Consider the following 19,561-nt stretch of genomic DNA (forward strand, 5'->3'; position numbering starts at 1 on the left):
TGCAGCTGCCCTAGTTTTACTTTAGTCAAGTCAAAAACAGCTCGGGAAATGTGAATCAGGAGAGTAATGTGGACAATTTCAGAAAACTGCCTTCATAGTATATAACCATACAGGAAGAATAGTCTAGGTAGCCACCTTCTGAGGTTCTATATGTCTTCCAGAGACTTATAGGTAACAATTAATTCTTCTACATACTTTCTAACACTTCTGTGTCTGTGAGGATTAGTCTGTTCACTATTGAACAGATGTACTGTAGAGGGAAGAGCCTCTCACGTCTATAAGTGATTTACCTGTGCTCCTTTCAAGTGCTTCTACAGATTTGTGGAACTGAGGGATGCTGGATGTGAAAACTATCCCACCCCAGTTTAAACGTGAGTTTGACATCAGTGTGTAACTGCTGTCCCTTGCTATTTCTGTGAACCTTCCACTCTGTAATATGAAGAGAAAATACTTCACAATGGCAGTTGTGAATGTAAGCTTACAAAACTGAGTATGAGAAACTGAAAAAATTCCTGTGGAAGCAAAGGTTGCCTGTGACATTTCTTCTTCTTGAAGAAGTGCATGTTGAGTGCATGTTTAGAATGTTTAGATTTTCCCATTTTTGTTACCCTAACAACTAATCTCAGCTTCTGCAAAAACAGTGCAATTCAGAACTTCATAAAACAACTGTATGTTTACCGCCCCCTTTCCAGCCAAATATTAATGAGTATGTGGAAATCAGGACATAATAATTACTATTTTTTTTACTTGCAAGAATTGTATTGTGGTAGATTGACTAGGTACCAGCGTTAGAACGGACTCCAATCTGCAGGTTTGGGATTGCATTAAAAGACAGTTTTCTAACGTAACAAAATGTCATGCTGACTAGAAGGGGACATTGCCATTGTAGTTGCATACTCTTTGTAATGTTTAGTAAATGCTTATGCACATTTAAATTATTTCCTATACTAGTTTTATGTCAGTCATGCAGACAACTACCCATTGTTGCCTCTTTGCAATTTTTAAAAATTGACTACATAAGACATTTTGAACAGATGTAGACAGATGTCTACATGCTCTGTTTTTGAAGATCATTACACATTCACTTACAGGTGAATGTATTATTTCTATCTTGAGCACTAGTCTGTCTTCTTTGGTAACCACTTGATGCCATGCAATTCAGCAAAATAGGCTTATACTCAAGTTTTTTTACATCCCTACGTATTCTAAACTCTCCTGGGTTTTCCCTTGATACTGTATGTAAATGTAAAACGACTTGGAGTGTATGTCAAATTAAGATTTTTGGGTTTAACTGTGCTTTCTCTATTCATGAAGATGCTAATCTGAAAAGAACCAATAATCAACAGCACAGTTTTGGACATCTCTTTGGTTTCAGTCACCTTGAAATCATTAATGAACTCTGTGTGTTTGACATCTGTGTGCAGAAGTCAACAAGCCAAGTAGTGAGCTTTTGTTCTGGTTTTGACATTAGTAATTAGTAGCAGAACACTGAAATTAGAAGTTAGAAAAGTATGAACATGCTTAAATTTTGTGCCAGTAGTAACAGACTCTCACCATAACAGTTAGAGGTCTGCCAGTTTTTCCATGTTAAATAGATCTGACCTAAACTGTACGTAATTATCTATGAAAATAGCATGTGATTTTTATTCAGAATTTTGTCCTGGCTAAATAAGGAAAAAGGTGATTGTTTACTGATATTAGATACGTATCCCCTGTGAAGGGAAACCTGCAAGGTTCTCGAAGAATTTGGATTTGCTACCTAAAAAACCCAGTGATTACACCTGATTTGTTTTTATGAAACAGGATCTGTGATGAGATTTTCACCTGAAACACTAAATATTTTTTGAGACAGTTGCCTAAACTGTCCACGTAAACTCTCCATGTTAAATAGCTTTCTATGTACTTGTACCTGAGTATCAGAAATCTCAGCGCATTATGAATAGCTTGTTTTGAAACATCAGAAAGACAAGACCAAAGCATTTATGAAATTTTGGCACTAGAAATTATTAGAAATTTCATGGAATGGGCAATTTCATTTACTCAGTCAAAGAATTTAGAGCAGTTTAGCTTTGGCTAGAGATTGCCACTTGTAGACATTTGTTTGTGAGGCTCATTTGCTACTTGTTATATTAGGAGATTAAAATCACTGCAGTGTTGTTTATAAGCCTTTTCACCACCTTTGTATAAAAGAAAGCTTAGTTTAGTGAGATGATCCATAAGAATGAGTAGTATCAAGTTCCATTTCTTGTTATTCTTTCTCACTGAATTCTGATTTTTCTAAATCGACAGAACATGAACTTTCTTGATGGGACTTCTGTTAATTACTTCCAGCTTCCGCTTAGTACACCTCACTTTTTCTGACTGAAAATTGGGAATGAGCGTTCCTCTTTTAACCATTTTCAAACTTTGAGTGACACATGCTGTATAATTGTAATTTGTTGATATGATGATTTTTTCTTGTTCATGAGATTTCTCATTTACTAAGACACCTCTATGAGAAATTGTGAATAATGCTTTAAAAGAATAATTTCATTGTGTTCCAACTGTCAGTTGTTGTGTTCTCTTGCCATTCCTCCCCACATTTTTCACAGTAAATACTGTTGTTGGTATTTACCAACTCCCTTCTGCCTTGTTGGGATGCAGATTTCTTATTGGCACTGGAAACAAGAGGGTGATAACACAGACTGTGTTTGAGTTACTGGTTCCTAGTTTGGGGACAGCTGTTGGTCTTTGGTAGATAAAAGTCATGTCAGAAGGCAGGCTTTGAGCAGTATCCAGATTCCACACCCTCCAGGTATTCTCTAGTAGCTCATTAGATTTGTGAAACAGCTCTGTCTTCAGGAAGTGGCCAAACAACTGTGGTTGTCCTGACCTTTGGGGAACACACCACGGTATTCCGTGCATCCTATGGCAGATCACTGCCGCACGCTGAGCTAACTGGGATTGTGCTTTTGATGAGCCAGTTGATCTGAAAAGGAGAGGACTGCTGTCTGAGTTATGGTGAACTACACTGTATTAAGGCACTAACTATACTGTCTGGGCAACTGAAAGTCTGCTTGGCTTTCATAAACAGCATCACCACATCTGCATCTGAGAGAGGTGTTGTTCATATGTCAATGTTGGTTGCCGTTTCTACTTTAAAATCTTCTCCCTTGTACTAAAGTGTCTGTCTTCAGGCACTGTGAAGTGAGCATTACCATTCAAAGTATTTTATTTTAGTATTTATATAATGATCAGTAATTCGGTAATTAATCCTTGCCGGTCTGAAAAGTAGGCACGTAAATTTCGCCATTTCTGGAGGCTGTGAAAGCGAGGCAGCTGGGAGTTCTTGACTTACCAGAAATCTTAGAGAGTCCACAAATTTGGAATTGGAACAGGAATTCCTGGCTCTCCCTCATGTTCTCAGGCAAGTTGATTGCATCTCACTGAGAAGTGTGCGAAAGCTGATAACATTATAGTCCAACTGATAACTCTCTGGGGAGATGGAAAGCTCTGCCTTGAAGTTCACCAGATGTTTGGAACTTTACGTTGTATGTGAGCTATGAATAATTGTATCCTTAATATGAGCTTTCTCAATTGTATAGAATTATGTCATAGAGATATAGGTATTTATACCCAGTAAGACTTAATTTAAAACCTTTTAGCAATGTTGCCATTTTCTGTTAAATTCACTCTCATTTTCCAAGAAGAGCATCTCATTTATGTCTTTAAGCATTACCTCGTAATAGCATTTCTTATATATATATTTTTATATATATATATATATATATATTTTAAGCTCATGGTTTTCGTTACATTTCTCTGACTAGTTTATTCGGGTAAAATCTTTAAGATTTTTCATTATATCTTAAAGATTTAAATAAAGAACAGAGGAATGGGGTAGGCCTGCTCTTGTTGTAATAGCTTTTATTTTTCTGGAAGTGTTTTTGTTAGAACCTGCTTTTTCTCCCTGCTAACTGATATATTAAACACTTTATAAATTTGAGGGTTAAATCTGGCCACAGCAAAAGAACAAAATTGCCATGAACTTCAAAAGGATCAGAATTTCAGCCTAAAATTTTACAGTCCTGACAGAAAAAATATCTCTTTTGCCTGAGCTTAGTAAGGAAATCTAAGTATAGCTGTAAGCTTGAAATCTTCAAGAAGGCATTTATTCCTATCATTAGTATATAGTCCTCCATAATTTCTGCTTAATGTACACCTTGTATCACATGTAATGAAATGTAGAAGATGCCACTGTTGTTAAACAAAAATACAGAAATGTTACAAAAGTACACAAAGTTATGGTAAAATACTGAACTCCTTCGTGCTTGTATTTCTTTATAGCCTGTTGGTTAATTAATTTTACATGACAGGGGCTAAAGTAAAGAGACTTATCATAAAGTAAACAATTAAAAGTCATTAATAACTTAGACAAATAATTATGTTCATACAGTGAATTGTTATCAGCCTGTGTTTGAAAAAAACTTATGGATTAGGATAATTTAATGCACTACATTTCAAAGAGGCCAGTCCTCTTGTTACCAGTATAACATGGGATAAAATTAATCCCTTTTTCACTGCAGTCTGAATATTCAAATTACTTGTTTCATGAGCTAAATGTCTTCTTAAATCATAGGGATAGCGCAGCCAGAGAGAGGCGAGAAAGAGCTTGCCTGTGAGAAAGCAAGGCAGTGTTCATTATTAAACACTGGTTGCTGTTAAAATATGGTTTCCATATGGAGTAGACTACATGTAATTTATGTAAACCACATTGGTAATAGTTTTTATCAAGTGGTACTAAACACAAGCTAAATCCAGCATAACTGTTTATGTAGACTGCATGTAAGTAAATTGTGGGTATTACTAGGGCTAGTCAGATTTTTCAGGAAAATATTTCCGTTGCTGTCCCCATTACATAGTAACACAGCTCACATCTGCAGCAATGCCAGCTTTGGTTAAGATGATTTTGGAGTTTAGACAGGAAGTAAAGGAAACTAATTTGTAATAAATCACTAATGGCACTCATCTAAGGACTTGTAGCTGTAGAGACATATAAAAATATATCTGTTAAACATGCTTTTATCTGCATGGGTATACAGATGTTATACTCTTCTTTTTGAAAAGGTGAGATGAGGGTTTTGGTAGGAAGAAAAGACATAGTAAAAACTACACAGAATTATAACTAGGCACCTAGTAGTGGTGATAATAAGGGAGAACTAAAAGGGAAATTCTGAGGGTAAAGTATGCTTTTCTAACATGCTAAAAGGCAAGAAGCTAAGAGACTGTAAAGGACATTTCTATACATTTTTTATTTGGATGAGGCATTCTGACAAAATAAAAAACATCCCAATTTAAAGATTGTGTAAGAGTTAAACACAGAATGGAAATAAAGATTCCTTTCTGAGATGATGTAGACTTTAGTATTAGCCCACAGAATGTTTGTATATTCATTATTTACTTGGAAAGGAGTGCATAGGGTTAGTTTGCCAAGCAGGTAAGACTAATTTGAAGATGAAGTCTGTTTAAAAGACAACATCAACACTGGTTAGATAGCAGTGTTTGATGGATTGAACTGCAAGCTCCTGACCTCTGATCCTGCCTGTGCCATCTCTTTACGGATAAATCTTTCAATGCTCATATTAATTTTTCTTATTGTAGATAGAAATGCTTAATAAGGTAAGTTAAGAATTCTGTTATTGGTATAATTTTAAAAATAAGGGAAAAAAACAACAAACAAACCAAAACACAACAAAAAAAAATCTAGAAAAACTCAACCAGAAAAGACACTGAGCAAGCTGCTTGAAAGTATCCTTGCTTTCAGGATGGGCTTGGAACACATGACCTGCAGAGTTTCCTTCCAACATAAATTAGTCTATGATTCTAAAAAAAAAAAAAAAAAAGGAAATCCCCAAAACACAAAACTAGCAACATACATAGTATGTAGTTTGTATTCTTGGTCAAAAGCATGCATTTCTTACTGAAAAACTGTAGAGTTGCACATATATATAGCTGAGAGGAAAATCTTTGGGTTTTTTCCATGTAACTGTGAAAGGAAAATCAAAGTATATACATGTAAACATAAAAGAATTATTTAAATTACAGATTCACAGTCTTCTATGGCTGTTGTTTATACGCCCCATGCAGGTGTACTTTTGAGCTCTCTGTTCCTTGCCTTACTTGCATGGCTGGAGCATTGTATCTCTGTGCCACCCAGCTGACGTGTGAAAGAACAGCCAGCCCCAAAGCATCTTCTACTGCCTTGGATGCTCCCTTCTCCAGGACAGAAGGATAACTATTTCCAAAGGAACTCAAGGTGTACCTGAAGGTAGATGAGTTGGTGATTTCAATATGAATCTGCCCCTCAGAGAAGCAGTGAATACTACTGTCATGTACAAATCTATGAGTATACTTATTTTTCTTACAAGGAATAATATTATTTTCTAACATTGAATATTAGCCAACTACCAAGGGCAGCTATCACTTTTTTTTTATAGTCATGCTGTTAATTATAAACTGGCTTAGTCAAACCGTTAACTTGTACAGTGAATTTATTTCGTCTTTCGGTTTATAAAAGGTGCATTAATGATCTGCAATTTATATAAATCATACAAATCATACAATTGCTGGAAACAATTTCAATTCAAACCGTCTAAACACTTCTGGAAATCACTGGATGAATTTTGCAATTGGCTAAGTCATGTGACATTGGTTTTGAATCATAATTGATTGGATTAATGTTTCAAAACTTTTTGTTAAGAAAAAAAAAGATACTTGATTTCTCAGTTTAATTCTTCCCAGCAATTCCTCTGCTCTAATGTGGGGGATTTTCATATGCAAATGTGAAATAGTGAATGGATAAACAGCCATTAATTGAAAAAGGACAAACAGAGATTCTGTTTCCCATTCAGGGAAGTGTGCATAAATACATTTTTCTCTACTCAGGAAACTGTAGTGAGGTGTGCTGACATACAGCGTACTGTATTTTATGTTTTATTTTTTTGAACCACTTCATATCAAATTGAATTTTAATTTCTACAAAATGTCCATTTCAGGAAAAAATTGAAGTCAAAATATTAACTAAAAAGGTATATTGTTGATATGGTTATTCAGTTCTCATTGCGGTAAACTTTTGGTAACAAGATTTAGAATTAGCTGTAAAATTGTAAGTGAAGTTATCAGACAGCATGGCAAAGTTATCCCTCCCATGTTGATGCTGGTAATCTCTAATTGTCTTCTCCCAGTTTCTTTCTTTTGATGCCTGACTGGTTTTGTGTTGATTTTTTTTTTTTCTTTTGAATTTGGGAAAATGGATGGATGTCATTTTTTGTGCTCACAGAAGAATAAAGCTTGCATTAGAAGGCAATGTAAATTGTAAAGCTAATTCAGTGATAGCAGTTTATTATTGTTATGAGTATTCTTTATTTGACTCTACAAAGGCCTGCTGAAGACCTTTTTCATTTTAAGAGGAAATACATTTTATTAGTTTGTAATTTGAGGTAAACCAGTAAATCATTAAAACAAAACCACCTTCTGCCCTACAGTTAAAAAAAGTGATTTTTAAGTGTGTAAAGAGCTCAAGTTTGCAATTTCCTTTTAGGTTATGTTAACTAAAAGGCTGCACAGTTGATGCTCCTGGTGCAGGGCTGACATTAGGGTAATACACAAAGATAGCTTAAAGACTTTGTCTATTATTTTCATAGTCTGCTATACCTGTCCTACCCCAAATAAACCCTTTAAAAATCCCAATTCATCCTGTGCAGTTCTTTAGAGGGCATATGTCTGAGCTGTCTTCAGCCTATCTTATCAAGAAGAGGGTGGAGATGAATTTCAGCATCCTTTGATCACCCTTCCCAGTTTTCCAGTGCTAGCAAGAGCCTTGGTTGTAATGTAAGAACAGCATCAGGGTTACCTTTGGTATAGGAAACACAATAATTTGACTACAAATAGATTCAGGAGCTGATATTTGTCTAACAGAAAGTGATGAATACAAATACCATGAAGGAGATTTCTTCACCCTCTGAAAACGAGTAAGTTCAAGCTTCCTTGTGGAATACATGACACATCTAGGAAAAAATAATAATCTGAACAGTTCTTAAAATCATTATGCTATTTGGTATGTCAAAGCTGACTTGAGAAGTTTCTCATAATTTCTAAATACTGTTAGTTGAAATTTTTCTTTGTTAGTTGATTCCCTCCCTGATTACAGAAGGAGGTGTGTAAAATTGGACTTGTAGCGCATATTTTGCTCTTAGTAGGTCAGCATGACATCACAGATGTGTTGGGTAGGGATAGATCACTGCGACATGTATTTATATGTTAAACTATACTTACAATAGTTTTCCTACAAAGTCTGCATGTATACAAAACATATAATGGCACAGCTCTGCATTAAAGTGTTGTTTGCATTTGATAGGGAGTCTCTGAATTGCTCACTTAATGGCTTTACTGCTTGGGGGTAATGGGACCATCCCTAGTGAGAACCAAAAGCCTTAAAGCTGCTAAACGTGGTTAAAATGCTTGTGTGCCCATGTATACACTGTACAAAAACCAGTCACTAAAAGGGGACAGACTGCTGTGGGTTTTGGACTTTGTCATGTGCTTGCCCAATATATATTGAAGGGGGGACATCTGTGTCTGCTGGAAAATCTTATGATAGATGTGTGATGTACTTATTGTGGTATTTTCAAGAATCTATCACAAAACAATTATTTCATCTTTTTTTTTTTTACAAAATTCTGACAAGTGTCATTAATTAAAAATCAATTTCTGTCAAAAATTTCACCCTTTCCTGTATGGATATCTCTAAAATGCATATCTGTGAGCTGCAAGATAAGGAAAGACTAGTCCTGGAACCAGGATCTTTACTTTTAAAAGAAAAATATGGTCTATATCTTGCATTTCTGCAGGGATGGAAGCAAGGTGAGAGGAGAAAAGTGTGATATTCGGTACTTGCTTTTTGTCCTAGATGGACAACATCAGACCTGAATGTCACAGCATTTCTTATGTAAAGAAAAGCCACTCTAAGTAATTTCTGATATTTTATTTTATTTTTTTTAAAAAAAAAAACCAAACAAACCAAACTGATTACTTTTTTCCCTACTCCCTCTCAGTCAAGTACGGTATGTACTTATGTTAATTTTGGTACCTGGCCTTACATATAAAAGCATCAAGAAATTGTTCCCCTCAAGAGTTTTAAAAGCCTCTCTGAAACATTGCTGGAATGGTCTTCAATAAAGTACGTGGCATTTACAGCACATAAAGCGGTGTGGTGGGGTATAACTTTTACTGGTTTTCCTGTTGGGGTGATGTATATAACTAGAGATTAACAAAGTCATTTGTGAGTTTCATGACCTTCCCAGATTTAATCTGGTAATATCTCAAGATCTCAGGACAGCATTCCTCCCCACACCTTCCTTCATTTGTTAGGAGCGTTCTGTGCTTTTAGGTACAAATACAAATTTACGGACATATGCGTGGTGGTTTAAGTATACACGTGTCTTTTTCTGTGCTTTAAGCTGTCGTACAAGCAGAGCAGACGGGTAGATGCATACTCTGTCTCTTTAAATTTCCTGACTCGGACTGCTTTGACAAAGACGTCCTTATCATTTTCTTGAAACCCAGTTTCCTGAATCAGCGGATTTTTTTTCCCCCCTTGAAACTTCTGAAACTCTGAACTCTGTCAAAACAAGATGGCTGGCAAGTTTTAGGGACAGAGCAGAGACACAGACAGAGACAAAGAAGCCCCTGAGAAGGCAGACGGACTTATATTGCTTGTGGTTTTTCAGTACAGCTGGTTTCAGATGTGTCGGCCTTGTTCTGCACTGGTTCCACTGCCAAAGCAAGACTGTCACAGCTGGTAGTACTTACTGCACTTGCGGGAAAGTATGTGATTCATTAGTTGGAACCGTATGTTTTTCACCAGTTCTGGTCATGTTTTTGTTAGGATGTGGTAAAAGCATAAGCAGGGGGTGAAGGGACAATGGAAATATGTGACTTGTTAAAGATTGGCCCCAACCAGTTATTAGCTAAATTGTATGCTGTAAAAAAAAAAAAAAAAAAAAAAAAAAAAATTACACCGTTGCTCATAAGACAAATGATTTAATTCTTTAGTTAAGGTCATTTAGTCATAAGTAGCAAAAAAAAAAAATAAATTGTCAACATCAAGTCCTTTTCCCCCTCTTTTCTCTTTAGTACCATGATCTTTTTTTACTGAAAACTGTAGTACAGGAAGAAGTCATGCAAGCAAAAGTCATTCGTTTGGTAAAAACGAGCCAAACTGGCTAAGAGTTTTGAATCTTTGAAAGGAGGTAGTTGCTGCTACTGATCAAATACAACTGTGGCATAAATGCTTGTAGAGAACGCTTAGTGTATTGGAATATTTGGTGGAAGGAGAGCTGTGAGTGGGTGTTCCTGTGCCCACACATGGTAAAACAGACCAGAATTGTCCTTTGCTTACAATTATTTTTTTTCCCTGGGGTGGCATCTTCCACTATTTTTCAGTGTTGGAGAGAGTTTTGTACTTATGTTTATTTTATAGCTGTTTGGACCTACCTGTTCAAATTAGAAATGAAAAAAAACAACCAAACAACAACAACAACAACAAAAACCAACCAGCCAAAAAATGGGGGTTAGGGGGACCCAGGACATTTGCAACAAACATTACTATATTCTCAAGCTCTAATACAGCCCCCTCCCCCGCTCCTCGCCCTTCATAGGATGGATGAAATAACATCAAAGACACGTGTTTAAGAAAGTGCTTTCAAAAACAGCCTCTCTCCTGCCCCCACCCCATCCCATTTTCCCTCCCAGCCTCTTTACACATGCACACAGCCACTGGACTTTATAGAGCTAGAACCAGGTCTGTCTCTGATAATTAGCTCAGCTGGCTGCAGCATAAATAAAGGAATGCACTTAGGGGCTGTAGTCTGTGACATGGTTTAACAGAGCATAAAAAGGTGCATCTGTTAACATGCCTGAATTCAGTCACCTTACTGTCACCCACAGAAAGATACCAGCTCTGAAATGTGCCGATGATATTTTGCAACGAGAGGCCAGTATTATATTAAATTAACCAGGCTGTGAATGTGCAAAGTGCTGCCTCTTAAAAATCGTGCTGTCTTGGCTTACAGTGGTGTTGCAATGAGTCCCTCCAGTATCTATTAGGATGACCTGTGGCACTGAATACTTCAACACTCTTCTGGCTAGTATTGTTGACCTTTGTCAGTTTGATAAAAAAGCAGAGCCTAGAAATGTGCTTGTCATTTTTAGTGAATCAGGAGGCTAGAAAGCATGGGGAAGGGGAGGGGGCTGCAGGGAAGCACAGAGATGCCAACAGCCTGTTTTTGTTTAAATTAGGATGCTGAACCTAGGACAAAATTGCAGTCTGCTTCCCTTTTCCTCCCCAGCAGCCCCATGTCTCTCACCCCTTTCTTCCCCTGACTGTTGCTACTTGATTTGAGGTCTGAAATAATGAGGAATGTCTGCGTGATCAAAGTTACTGTCTGCCTCCTGGTCTCCACAGAAGCCCTGCTGTATGTGTTTGGTAGGCGACAAACAGCTTGTTGTAATGTATTTGAAGGTAATACAAACACATATTTGATATGTTCTTTGAAGATTTATTTGCTTTTTAATTCAGTAATCGTAATGAAAAAGAAACATATTAAAATGGGGTTTTTTTTTGCTTTTATTTAGCTGTATAATGATTTTTAAATTATTTTCAGGAAAAAGGTTACTTCAGCAGGGGATATAGCCAAGCATACTTCAATGAATTGATAAGTTCTCCATTTTATAGATGTGTAATACCTTTGGAAGTGTTGATTAAGGTCTACATAGTTCTGTTCAGAGACTTAACAATATAAGAGGGTATCTGTTTTCTGTATGCACATTTGTGCTATACAAGCCATTACTTCAGCAGCGTGATTAATTTTTATATGTTGTATCTATTATTAGTATGTATTTTTTATACATATATCTATATACACATGATATTCGTCAGTGAGTCTGTATGAGTGCCTTGACCATTAGAAGGTGATGTAATGCCAGTGGGAGCTAGTCCCACACAGCTTGAACCAAAAATTATTCCATTTGGCAGTGACAGAATGTGGATGACCAGGAGGTGTGATGCAGTCTCTACTGTATTTTGAAGTAGTTACACTGGAAATATCCCACCCAGTTGTGCTTGGCCCTTTAGTCCTGACATTGGGCCACACCTGCATTCCTGACGTCCAGACCCATCTCTGTTTTTGCCAACTGCCTTTACCCAGGAATATCTTCAGGGGGGGGAAAAAAAAAAAAAAAAAAAGGAAAATCTAAAAAAACCCCAGAAAACCAACACATTAGCATTTACCTTATTGCTTGGAGAGAGGAACGGGGGAGGGAAAGAAGTTGCTATCAAGAGAGATGATAGTGCCTCAAAATCCCTTTATCTGAGTGCTGTGAAGTTATAACAAGCCAGCTGTGAAACAGAAGAAAAAAAACCCACTGAGTTCTTTTCAGTTGTCTTGATTTTTTCCCCAGTTATGACTTTTCCCCTCCCTTTTTTTTCCTTTTTTCTTCCCCCCTCCCCCTTTATCTCAAGGGAGTTTTGAGAGAAGCAAACCTGAAAAAAAAAAAAAACAAAAACAAAAAAAACCAAAACCACCAAGCTGAGGTTTATGTTAGAAGAAATTAAGGTTAATGATCATTGGCTCATTTTCATATTCCGTGGGTGTGGATGGAGGAGTAATCAGTGCAGGTGGCCTTGCCAGTTGGGAGTTTCTCTTTGTCATCAAGAAAATAAGGAGAGTGCAGGGATTGAATTACCACAACTATTTCAGGGCTAAACATATTTTGTTTCCCCATTGGCTCTGGTTTAAGGACAGAAAGCTGACATTAATTTTATCCAAAAGAAAAGCATAGTTAATTCTCAATATATTCTGAGATAATTTGACCGAATGTAGAAGAATCTGTGCTTGTTTAAATGTATGCCTAGTGTAATCTTACAAAATAATTTTGCATATAACACAAGAAGAGCAAAGTCTTTTTCTTAATTTGCTGTGACACTTTATGTTTCTGTGCCCAATTACCACTCACTTTATTGAATGTTTAAGAGCTGCTTATTAAAATATGTGCTCTGACTGCTTCAGTTGGCTTCCCAGATGCCTGTTATTACATGTAAAGGTGCTCCCTTCTAACTTTTAGAGGATATACAGAATTGAAGGAGTTCTGTTCAGTCTGAAAAGGAAGTGGTGGATTTGGTTAAGGAAGTGTGTGCTGGCCTTGAAAGGATATCTAGTGTGCATTCACATCTTGGCCATAGAAGAACTGTTCTTTAAAGAAAAATGTTTTTGAGAAAGAATAGTGAAATCACAAATCATTCAGGCAAACAAGCCCCTGATAAAACCCATTTAGAAGTCTTCTACATCAATGACATTTTGTGTCTGATATTGCTGGAACAGATTGTGGTCAAGAGATTTCAATTTAGAATATAGAAAAATCAGAAATAAAAGTCAATAGGAGTCTGTAAAAGGTATTGAGTAGGAGGAAAAACAGTAGTCAGAGTGTTTTGAATTTCATGTGTGTTTCCAGTGCATGCATTTGCCTATCCATACTGCATCATGTTTGACTAGAAGGGAAATATTACTACCAAATAGGTAGTTTTAGTTTCAGAACATGGTGTAGCCAGCAGCAGCAACTGTTATTTTAGGACTAAATCTGTGCAGACATTAAATTTTGTAGTTCTAGTTAAAATAAAGACGTACAACTACTGTGTGTAGTCATTGTTGTGGTGTTTTTTAATGAAGCTGATAGCAATCCCCCCACTTGCACTCTTACAGGAACAACAGTTACTTAGCTTTGCAAAAGAGACAGTGTTACAGATTTAGTTGCTATTATTCAAAATAAAATATTGCAGCATGAGGAGGTTTAACTGGTAGAATGGGGGGCTGGATTTTGGTTCCCTTGGTCCTCTGTGGTAAGAGTCAACACTTAGACGAATATTCATGAGGCATTCATTAATATGAATAGTTGGTCTGCTGCTGCACCTTTCCATGGTTTATTAATAACTTATGGACAGACCACTCCCAAGCATACAGAGGGCAAGCATACTTTAATGATTGCAGCATTCTCTCAGTAAAAAGAAAGTATGAGATGGTTTATTTCAGCAGCACCACTTGCAATGCTGTTGTTAAGGTGTCAGTAGCCCACTGTACTTAAGGTTGTATCGGTAACACTTGAACTATAAATCCTATTTTTTTTTAAGGTTATAAGTTGTGTGTAAAACTTTCTTCCAGGCTGAAACTTGACATGAAGAAATATCTGCCTTGAAGCAACTATTTTTTGGCTCAATCTTTTAGCATATCCTTTTATCTTATTTTAAGTCAATGAATAGAGGGAAAATAAAATGAATGTTACCATTTCAAGGCTTTTTTCTTCCTTGCTGGTGAAACTCAAAATCAGCTTAAATTAAAACAAAAAATGTTGGCATATTATCAGTCCATAGCTTAGTCTGGGTGTCTCTGGCATTGAAAAGAAATGTTCGTTACTGATGTAAAAAGAAGTTTTTAAAAACTCACCTTCTCCTAAGAAACCCTGTTGTTGATAAGACAATTATAGTCATAACCCAGAGATAAACTCACTAGAGAGGAGGAATAATATGGGAAAGATGCTGAATTTAGAACAAAAATAAGACCTTAAAAAAAATAATTTTTTCTGCTCTGAAAAGTATTTAACCTTGGGGATATCATTCATTAAGGTTTTTTAGATGCTCACAGTATACTACCCAATAAGATTATGTATTCATATTTTGTCAATATTATTTACAGTAAAAAAAATACCGTGCTCTCTTCCATAATTTACTAACCACTCAACATTTTCTCAAGAAAATGTTTATGCCACTGTTATCCATAATAATGCAACTTTCAGAGAATTAGCCAATTTTAGTTTTTATGTTACATTTTCACTCTAAGTAACTTCAGCTGCTGAGGCTGTGTTGTGAAGCCTCCATTAAATTGAGGGTTGACGATGTACGCTCTTGTTATGTTTTAAAGGGACATAATTACATACCATGGCTTGTGCTGAGCCTAGTCTGACGGTCTTTTTTTCCTTTCTTCCTTTTCTTTCTGTGTAAGTGTCTTGTAAAATTGTAATCCTGAAAGTTCTCTAATGTAATGAAAAACTGAATCGTGAAATGGAACTGAAGAAATTTCACCCATTAATCACTATCCAACAAGAGTGGGGAAAAATATTCAAGAATTATAAGAAATGTTGTTTTATTTTGGGGGTTTTCCTCAGTTTTTAACCTTGATAAAGTTAACGCAGGAATATTATCATTTTGTGGAAGCAACTGCATGTTTTTTCATAAGCTTTTAATTTTTTTTTTAGTATCTAGCATGCTACCCTCCAATGCAGCCTCCCCTGGGACTGTAATTTTTCATTTGTGATTAAAAGTACTGGAGTACCCTGGGTCAGGGGATTACTAGTTAGATACAGAGTCTTTCTGCTTTAGGTCACCAGTTTGAATTCAGTCCAGGCCATCATCAGGCTGCTGTTAACATCTGAGGGCAGCATGGCATTCTCAGTCCAATTCCCAGTAGGCACATTTTTTCTCTTCTTCCATTGTCCAGCCTTTCCCTCCTGAGTTGAGCTCCTTGTGTTGGGCAATCATCCTGCCAAGTTTAAGCGAGTTCCATCATCCAGACTTGTATCCAGTTTTCCCTCACCTAGGAACAATTTGTCTACAGTCACTTCTTTTATATTTCTTACTTGGATGTGACATCATTACCATCACTGCCATCAGTGATGTGCCCTTTTAATGTTTCAAGACACTGTGGAGTAGACAGATACATGCATCAGAAAACTGAAAAGGAAACAAAAAAAATTCCCTAAAATAAACAAAAAATCCACCCCCGTTCTCCGCCCTGTCTCCCCTCCCCCTCCTCCCCCCCCGCGAAACACAGCTGTGTTGTGCAGGGTTTTATGGATTAAATGCTTGGCAGAGGTGCTGGAGTTGATAGGATTTCAGTTTACAGTGAGACAGCCTCATCCATGAAACTCACTTAATTTCATTAGGCTGCCAGACCCTGGGCTGGCTACCCTTCTGGTCGTTTTATCTCTCAGGGAAGATGAGAGGGGTAAAGTTAAAAATTAATATCTCAAGGGGAAGATGTAACGGGATAAAGTTAAGATTAACAGTTTTTGTAGAATACTTCTGTTTGGACACTTGTACAATCATGGGAAGCCACAGAGAAGTTTTCTGCATCTTTGTGGAAAAAACAAGCATACAGACTTCTGGATAATGTTTGTGTAGGGCCATCCACTGCAGTCTTTTTACAGATATGACCATTATATTATGTGGATGTATCTCTGTATTTGGGTACAGTAAGGAAATAAAAATAAATAAATACATTGGCTAAATTGTCAGTAATCACAGCAGGAGGCTGAAGGATGAAATGAACCATGGAGGCTAAGCTACTTTTTCAACCGTGAAGCTGACCTCTTTAGGTCAATGTTGTGACATGCTGGTAGACCGAACAGTGTATAGAAGCTTTACTGCTGCTACCTGTGGTGGTAGAAAAAAAGGAGACTTGTAGTTCTGAGGTTACCTGTTCATCTCTTTCATGAGCACTACATTTTCCCTTTACAATTACAAACTTTTTTTAAGTGTTAATGTAATTCAGAGCATTTAAAACATCAGCAGATTATTACTGGAAACATTTTGTATAAGAAAATATATAGTAGGGGACTAGCCTGCTTTGGCAGGAGATAGGCAGGGTGATGTAATGGTCCTTTCCTTCTCTAACATTTATGATGCTAGATTTTATAACTGCTGAGTATACTTTTCCAAAAAAGATGAAAATGTTACACCCTTTAGCATTAAAATAAATAATTTAGAGCAGGACATAATTGTGCTCTCAGATCTGCATAGCAGAAATCAGCTCCATTACTCTGCTCTCTCTATGTATATGTTAACATCGATCCCTAGGCAAGGGATGGGGGATGGGGGGAGAGTCTATGTCTTGAGGATCTAAGAGGAGTACATTGCCTTACATCTTATTGATGAGTTCAGAGTTCATTCACATCACCTATAAGCAAAACTGCAAAACTGAAACAGCATATGGGATGGGTATAACTCTGAGGTTCCTGGAGTCTGTAATTTGAGTCTTACATACCTACATATTTTCTAGTATATATTTTGAAACTTCCTAAATAATTATGTCTTGCATACATAATATTTTTTCCTAAGAGTATGAGAAGACAGAGGCTGTCCATGATAGGTTTGTCATACAAGATTTGTATCTGGCTTCTTTGTAATGAAATGCATATAAAATAAACATTTTTCCAAGCCCTTCCAGTTTTGAGAATTGGAAGTAGTCACACATTTTTCTGTAAAATTTGCTTTGTCAGGTGCCTAAGTGTTGCACAAATATTTTGTTACATACTCTCCATTCCCTGGTATGTAGTCACACTTTCAGAGGTCAGAAGTGGGAGTGTAGCAGTTTTATTTTAAATAACCAGTTTCAAAATTGCACTTGCATCACTGCAGGAGAAAAGTACATATCTAAATAGGTACTTGCACAATTAGGTAACTGCACATTTAACAGTAATTTGCATAGGTAATGGGCTTTCTTGTAAGCAAACAGAGTAATAGAAAAAGGGTGAGGAGGCTCATGCCCGGTGCCCATCTTTAAAAATTGCTGCCAGAAGTGGCTCGGTTTGCTTAGTGAGTAAGATTTAGCAGGATTTGTTTGGAATACTTGAGAGACTGTAAACATACTACAAAACCATGTTAACACAAGATTATCTTATTAGACAAACCTCTTGAATTGCTTAGGAATGCTTAATTTACTAATACAAGCCAAACAAGTCTTAGTTTATTTATTTATTTTCTCCCTCCCTTCTCCCCTCCGCCGCCCCCCCCCCCCCCCCCCCCCCATTGTTTTGGCAGAGGGGGGTGGGGGGAAACCTCCTTTTCCTTAAGAAAAGGCATCTTATCATATTCCCTAACCACAGACATGTTACAGACAGTACTTTGGGAGAAGATAATATTGCTCTCATGCTTTCCCTCTGAGGGTGACGGCGATTGTGCCTGGAGTTGGCCAGCCTGTGGCTGTCCACCATCTGTGTAAGGAATTCACGATCCCAGACAAAAGAAATTGGCAAAGTCTTCTTTCTGTCTGTTCTCCAGAGCCTCAAGATAGCCATAAAACACCTGGACAAAATCAGCAGGTGATGGCAAGGGAAAGAGAATGATCAGTCACAGGCATTGTTGAATCCTTTGAACATTACTTATAGCTTGGACACTGCTGTCACCAGACACAGTTTGATCTTTGGTGAGCTTTCTGGAACTGCTTTTTTCCCTGGCTGTATGACAACAGGGGGAACCAGATAATGCTGTGGAGGCGAAGCAGAGTTTTCCCGTCTTGTAATTTTTTATCTCACCTTGTAACTTCAGGGTTTTTTACCTGTATTTGCACTTAAATAATCATGCAGGGGGGGAAAAGACAGCTTTTTATATGCAGAGAAAAACATGTCATATCGTTTTACCTTTGTGACCACCCTAGCCAGCAGTGCTTAACTGTGATCTGTGTCCCAAAATTAACAAATTACTTAAAAACTTAGATCCATTACTGTCTTTCTTTTCCCTTTCATGTTGCTTTACACAAAACTTGAAACAATGACAATTTTAAAACTAAGGAATGCAGTTTTCTTCCAAGAACGTTCTTGTGTTAGCACATTTATAACAGAACTGATTTTCTTGCTTATTTATGATTTCTTAGAACTCACCATTGATCATCAGTTATGACCTTTATGTAATTGACTAGAAACACAGTATGACTGTGAAACTCTGAGAAAATCCTAGCCTTTAATTCACCTCATGTTTTCTTATATTCTTTCCATACCATGTATATGGTTTTTAGCCTGTACAGACTTAAGCATAATAAAATTCAGCTTGAATTTAAAAAAAGAGAACAAAGAAGTGCAGTGACAGATTAATATATCTAGAAGAGCGTCTGTATATGAAACAGAAATGCAGCCACAAGAACACAGCACCTTTGGCAGGAGAGGAAAAAGTTTCCTACCCGTTAATCTGTTGGCAATTGGAGTCTGAATTTCAGTGCATGGGTGCTTAGCAGTCTTGCCAGTGTCAAGGGGTTAAGTTTGTAGCTGTTGTTTTGTTGCATTCCCAAAGCGAAGTCTAAACCATATCAAAAAGCTGCTGGATCACTTCACACTTCAGCTGTCCCCTGAATCCTTCTCCCTCCTGTTGGTGTTTTCTCTCTCTTTTTCTCCTCCCCTCCCTACGCTCCTGCAAATACAACCCTTCTTCACAGAGCTGGTGTCAAGCTTCAATGAATATAACTCTGTCTTGCTAAGTGCATTAATGCTGCACTCTACTTCAGACATGAACCTGGTTGCTCATCATAAAGCCTCTGTGTGGGTTTGTGTGTGCATGTGTGGATGCATGAGTTGAGGTTGTTTGTTAACCCGCTGTTTTAAGGAAGACTGAATGCTGCAATTGTTTGGTTGTTCCTGTAGTCCATATTTACAGCTTGTAATCAGCTTGTATAAACATTAGGGAAATAAGGGTGAAGATTCAAGA

The 19,561-nt window shown here is 37.0% G+C and overlaps 1 protein-coding gene and 1 long non-coding RNA gene across 20 annotated transcripts in view; one reads left to right on the forward strand and one right to left on the reverse strand.

Annotated features, from left to right (window-relative positions):
• BNC2 (basonuclin zinc finger protein 2) overlaps window positions 1–19,561 on the forward strand; it is a 341,926-nt gene that overhangs the window by 171,292 nt on the left and 151,073 nt on the right. The window contains exon 1 of one of the 17 annotated variants that reach the window (XM_075741079.1): window positions 11,453–11,560. The exons of the other annotated variants lie outside the window; for them this stretch is intronic. Coding sequence (XP_075597194.1) covers window positions 11,516–11,560 — 45 coding nt within the window. The 5' untranslated portion in view covers window positions 11,453–11,515. Of the gene's footprint in view, window positions 1–11,452; window positions 11,561–19,561 lie in introns of those variants that run through there. 17 annotated transcript variants of the gene reach the window in all.
• Window positions 9,424–19,373, reverse strand: LOC142599592 (uncharacterized). 3 transcript variants are annotated; one of them, XR_012833172.1, is made up of 4 exons: window positions 19,041–19,373; window positions 15,025–15,680; window positions 12,329–12,436; window positions 9,424–10,019 (listed from the first exon to the last, which is right to left on the reverse strand). It is a non-coding gene; the product is annotated as an uncharacterized LOC142599592 (long non-coding RNA). The 3 variants fall into 3 exon arrangements; XR_012833170.1 differs by having other exon boundaries at window positions 15,025–15,785; XR_012833171.1 differs by having other exon boundaries at window positions 15,025–15,817.

This window comes from Balearica regulorum, chromosome Z (assembly GCF_011004875.1).
Source record: "Balearica regulorum gibbericeps isolate bBalReg1 chromosome Z, bBalReg1.pri, whole genome shotgun sequence".
NCBI classification, from domain to species: Eukaryota; Metazoa; Chordata; class Aves; order Gruiformes; family Gruidae; genus Balearica; species Balearica regulorum.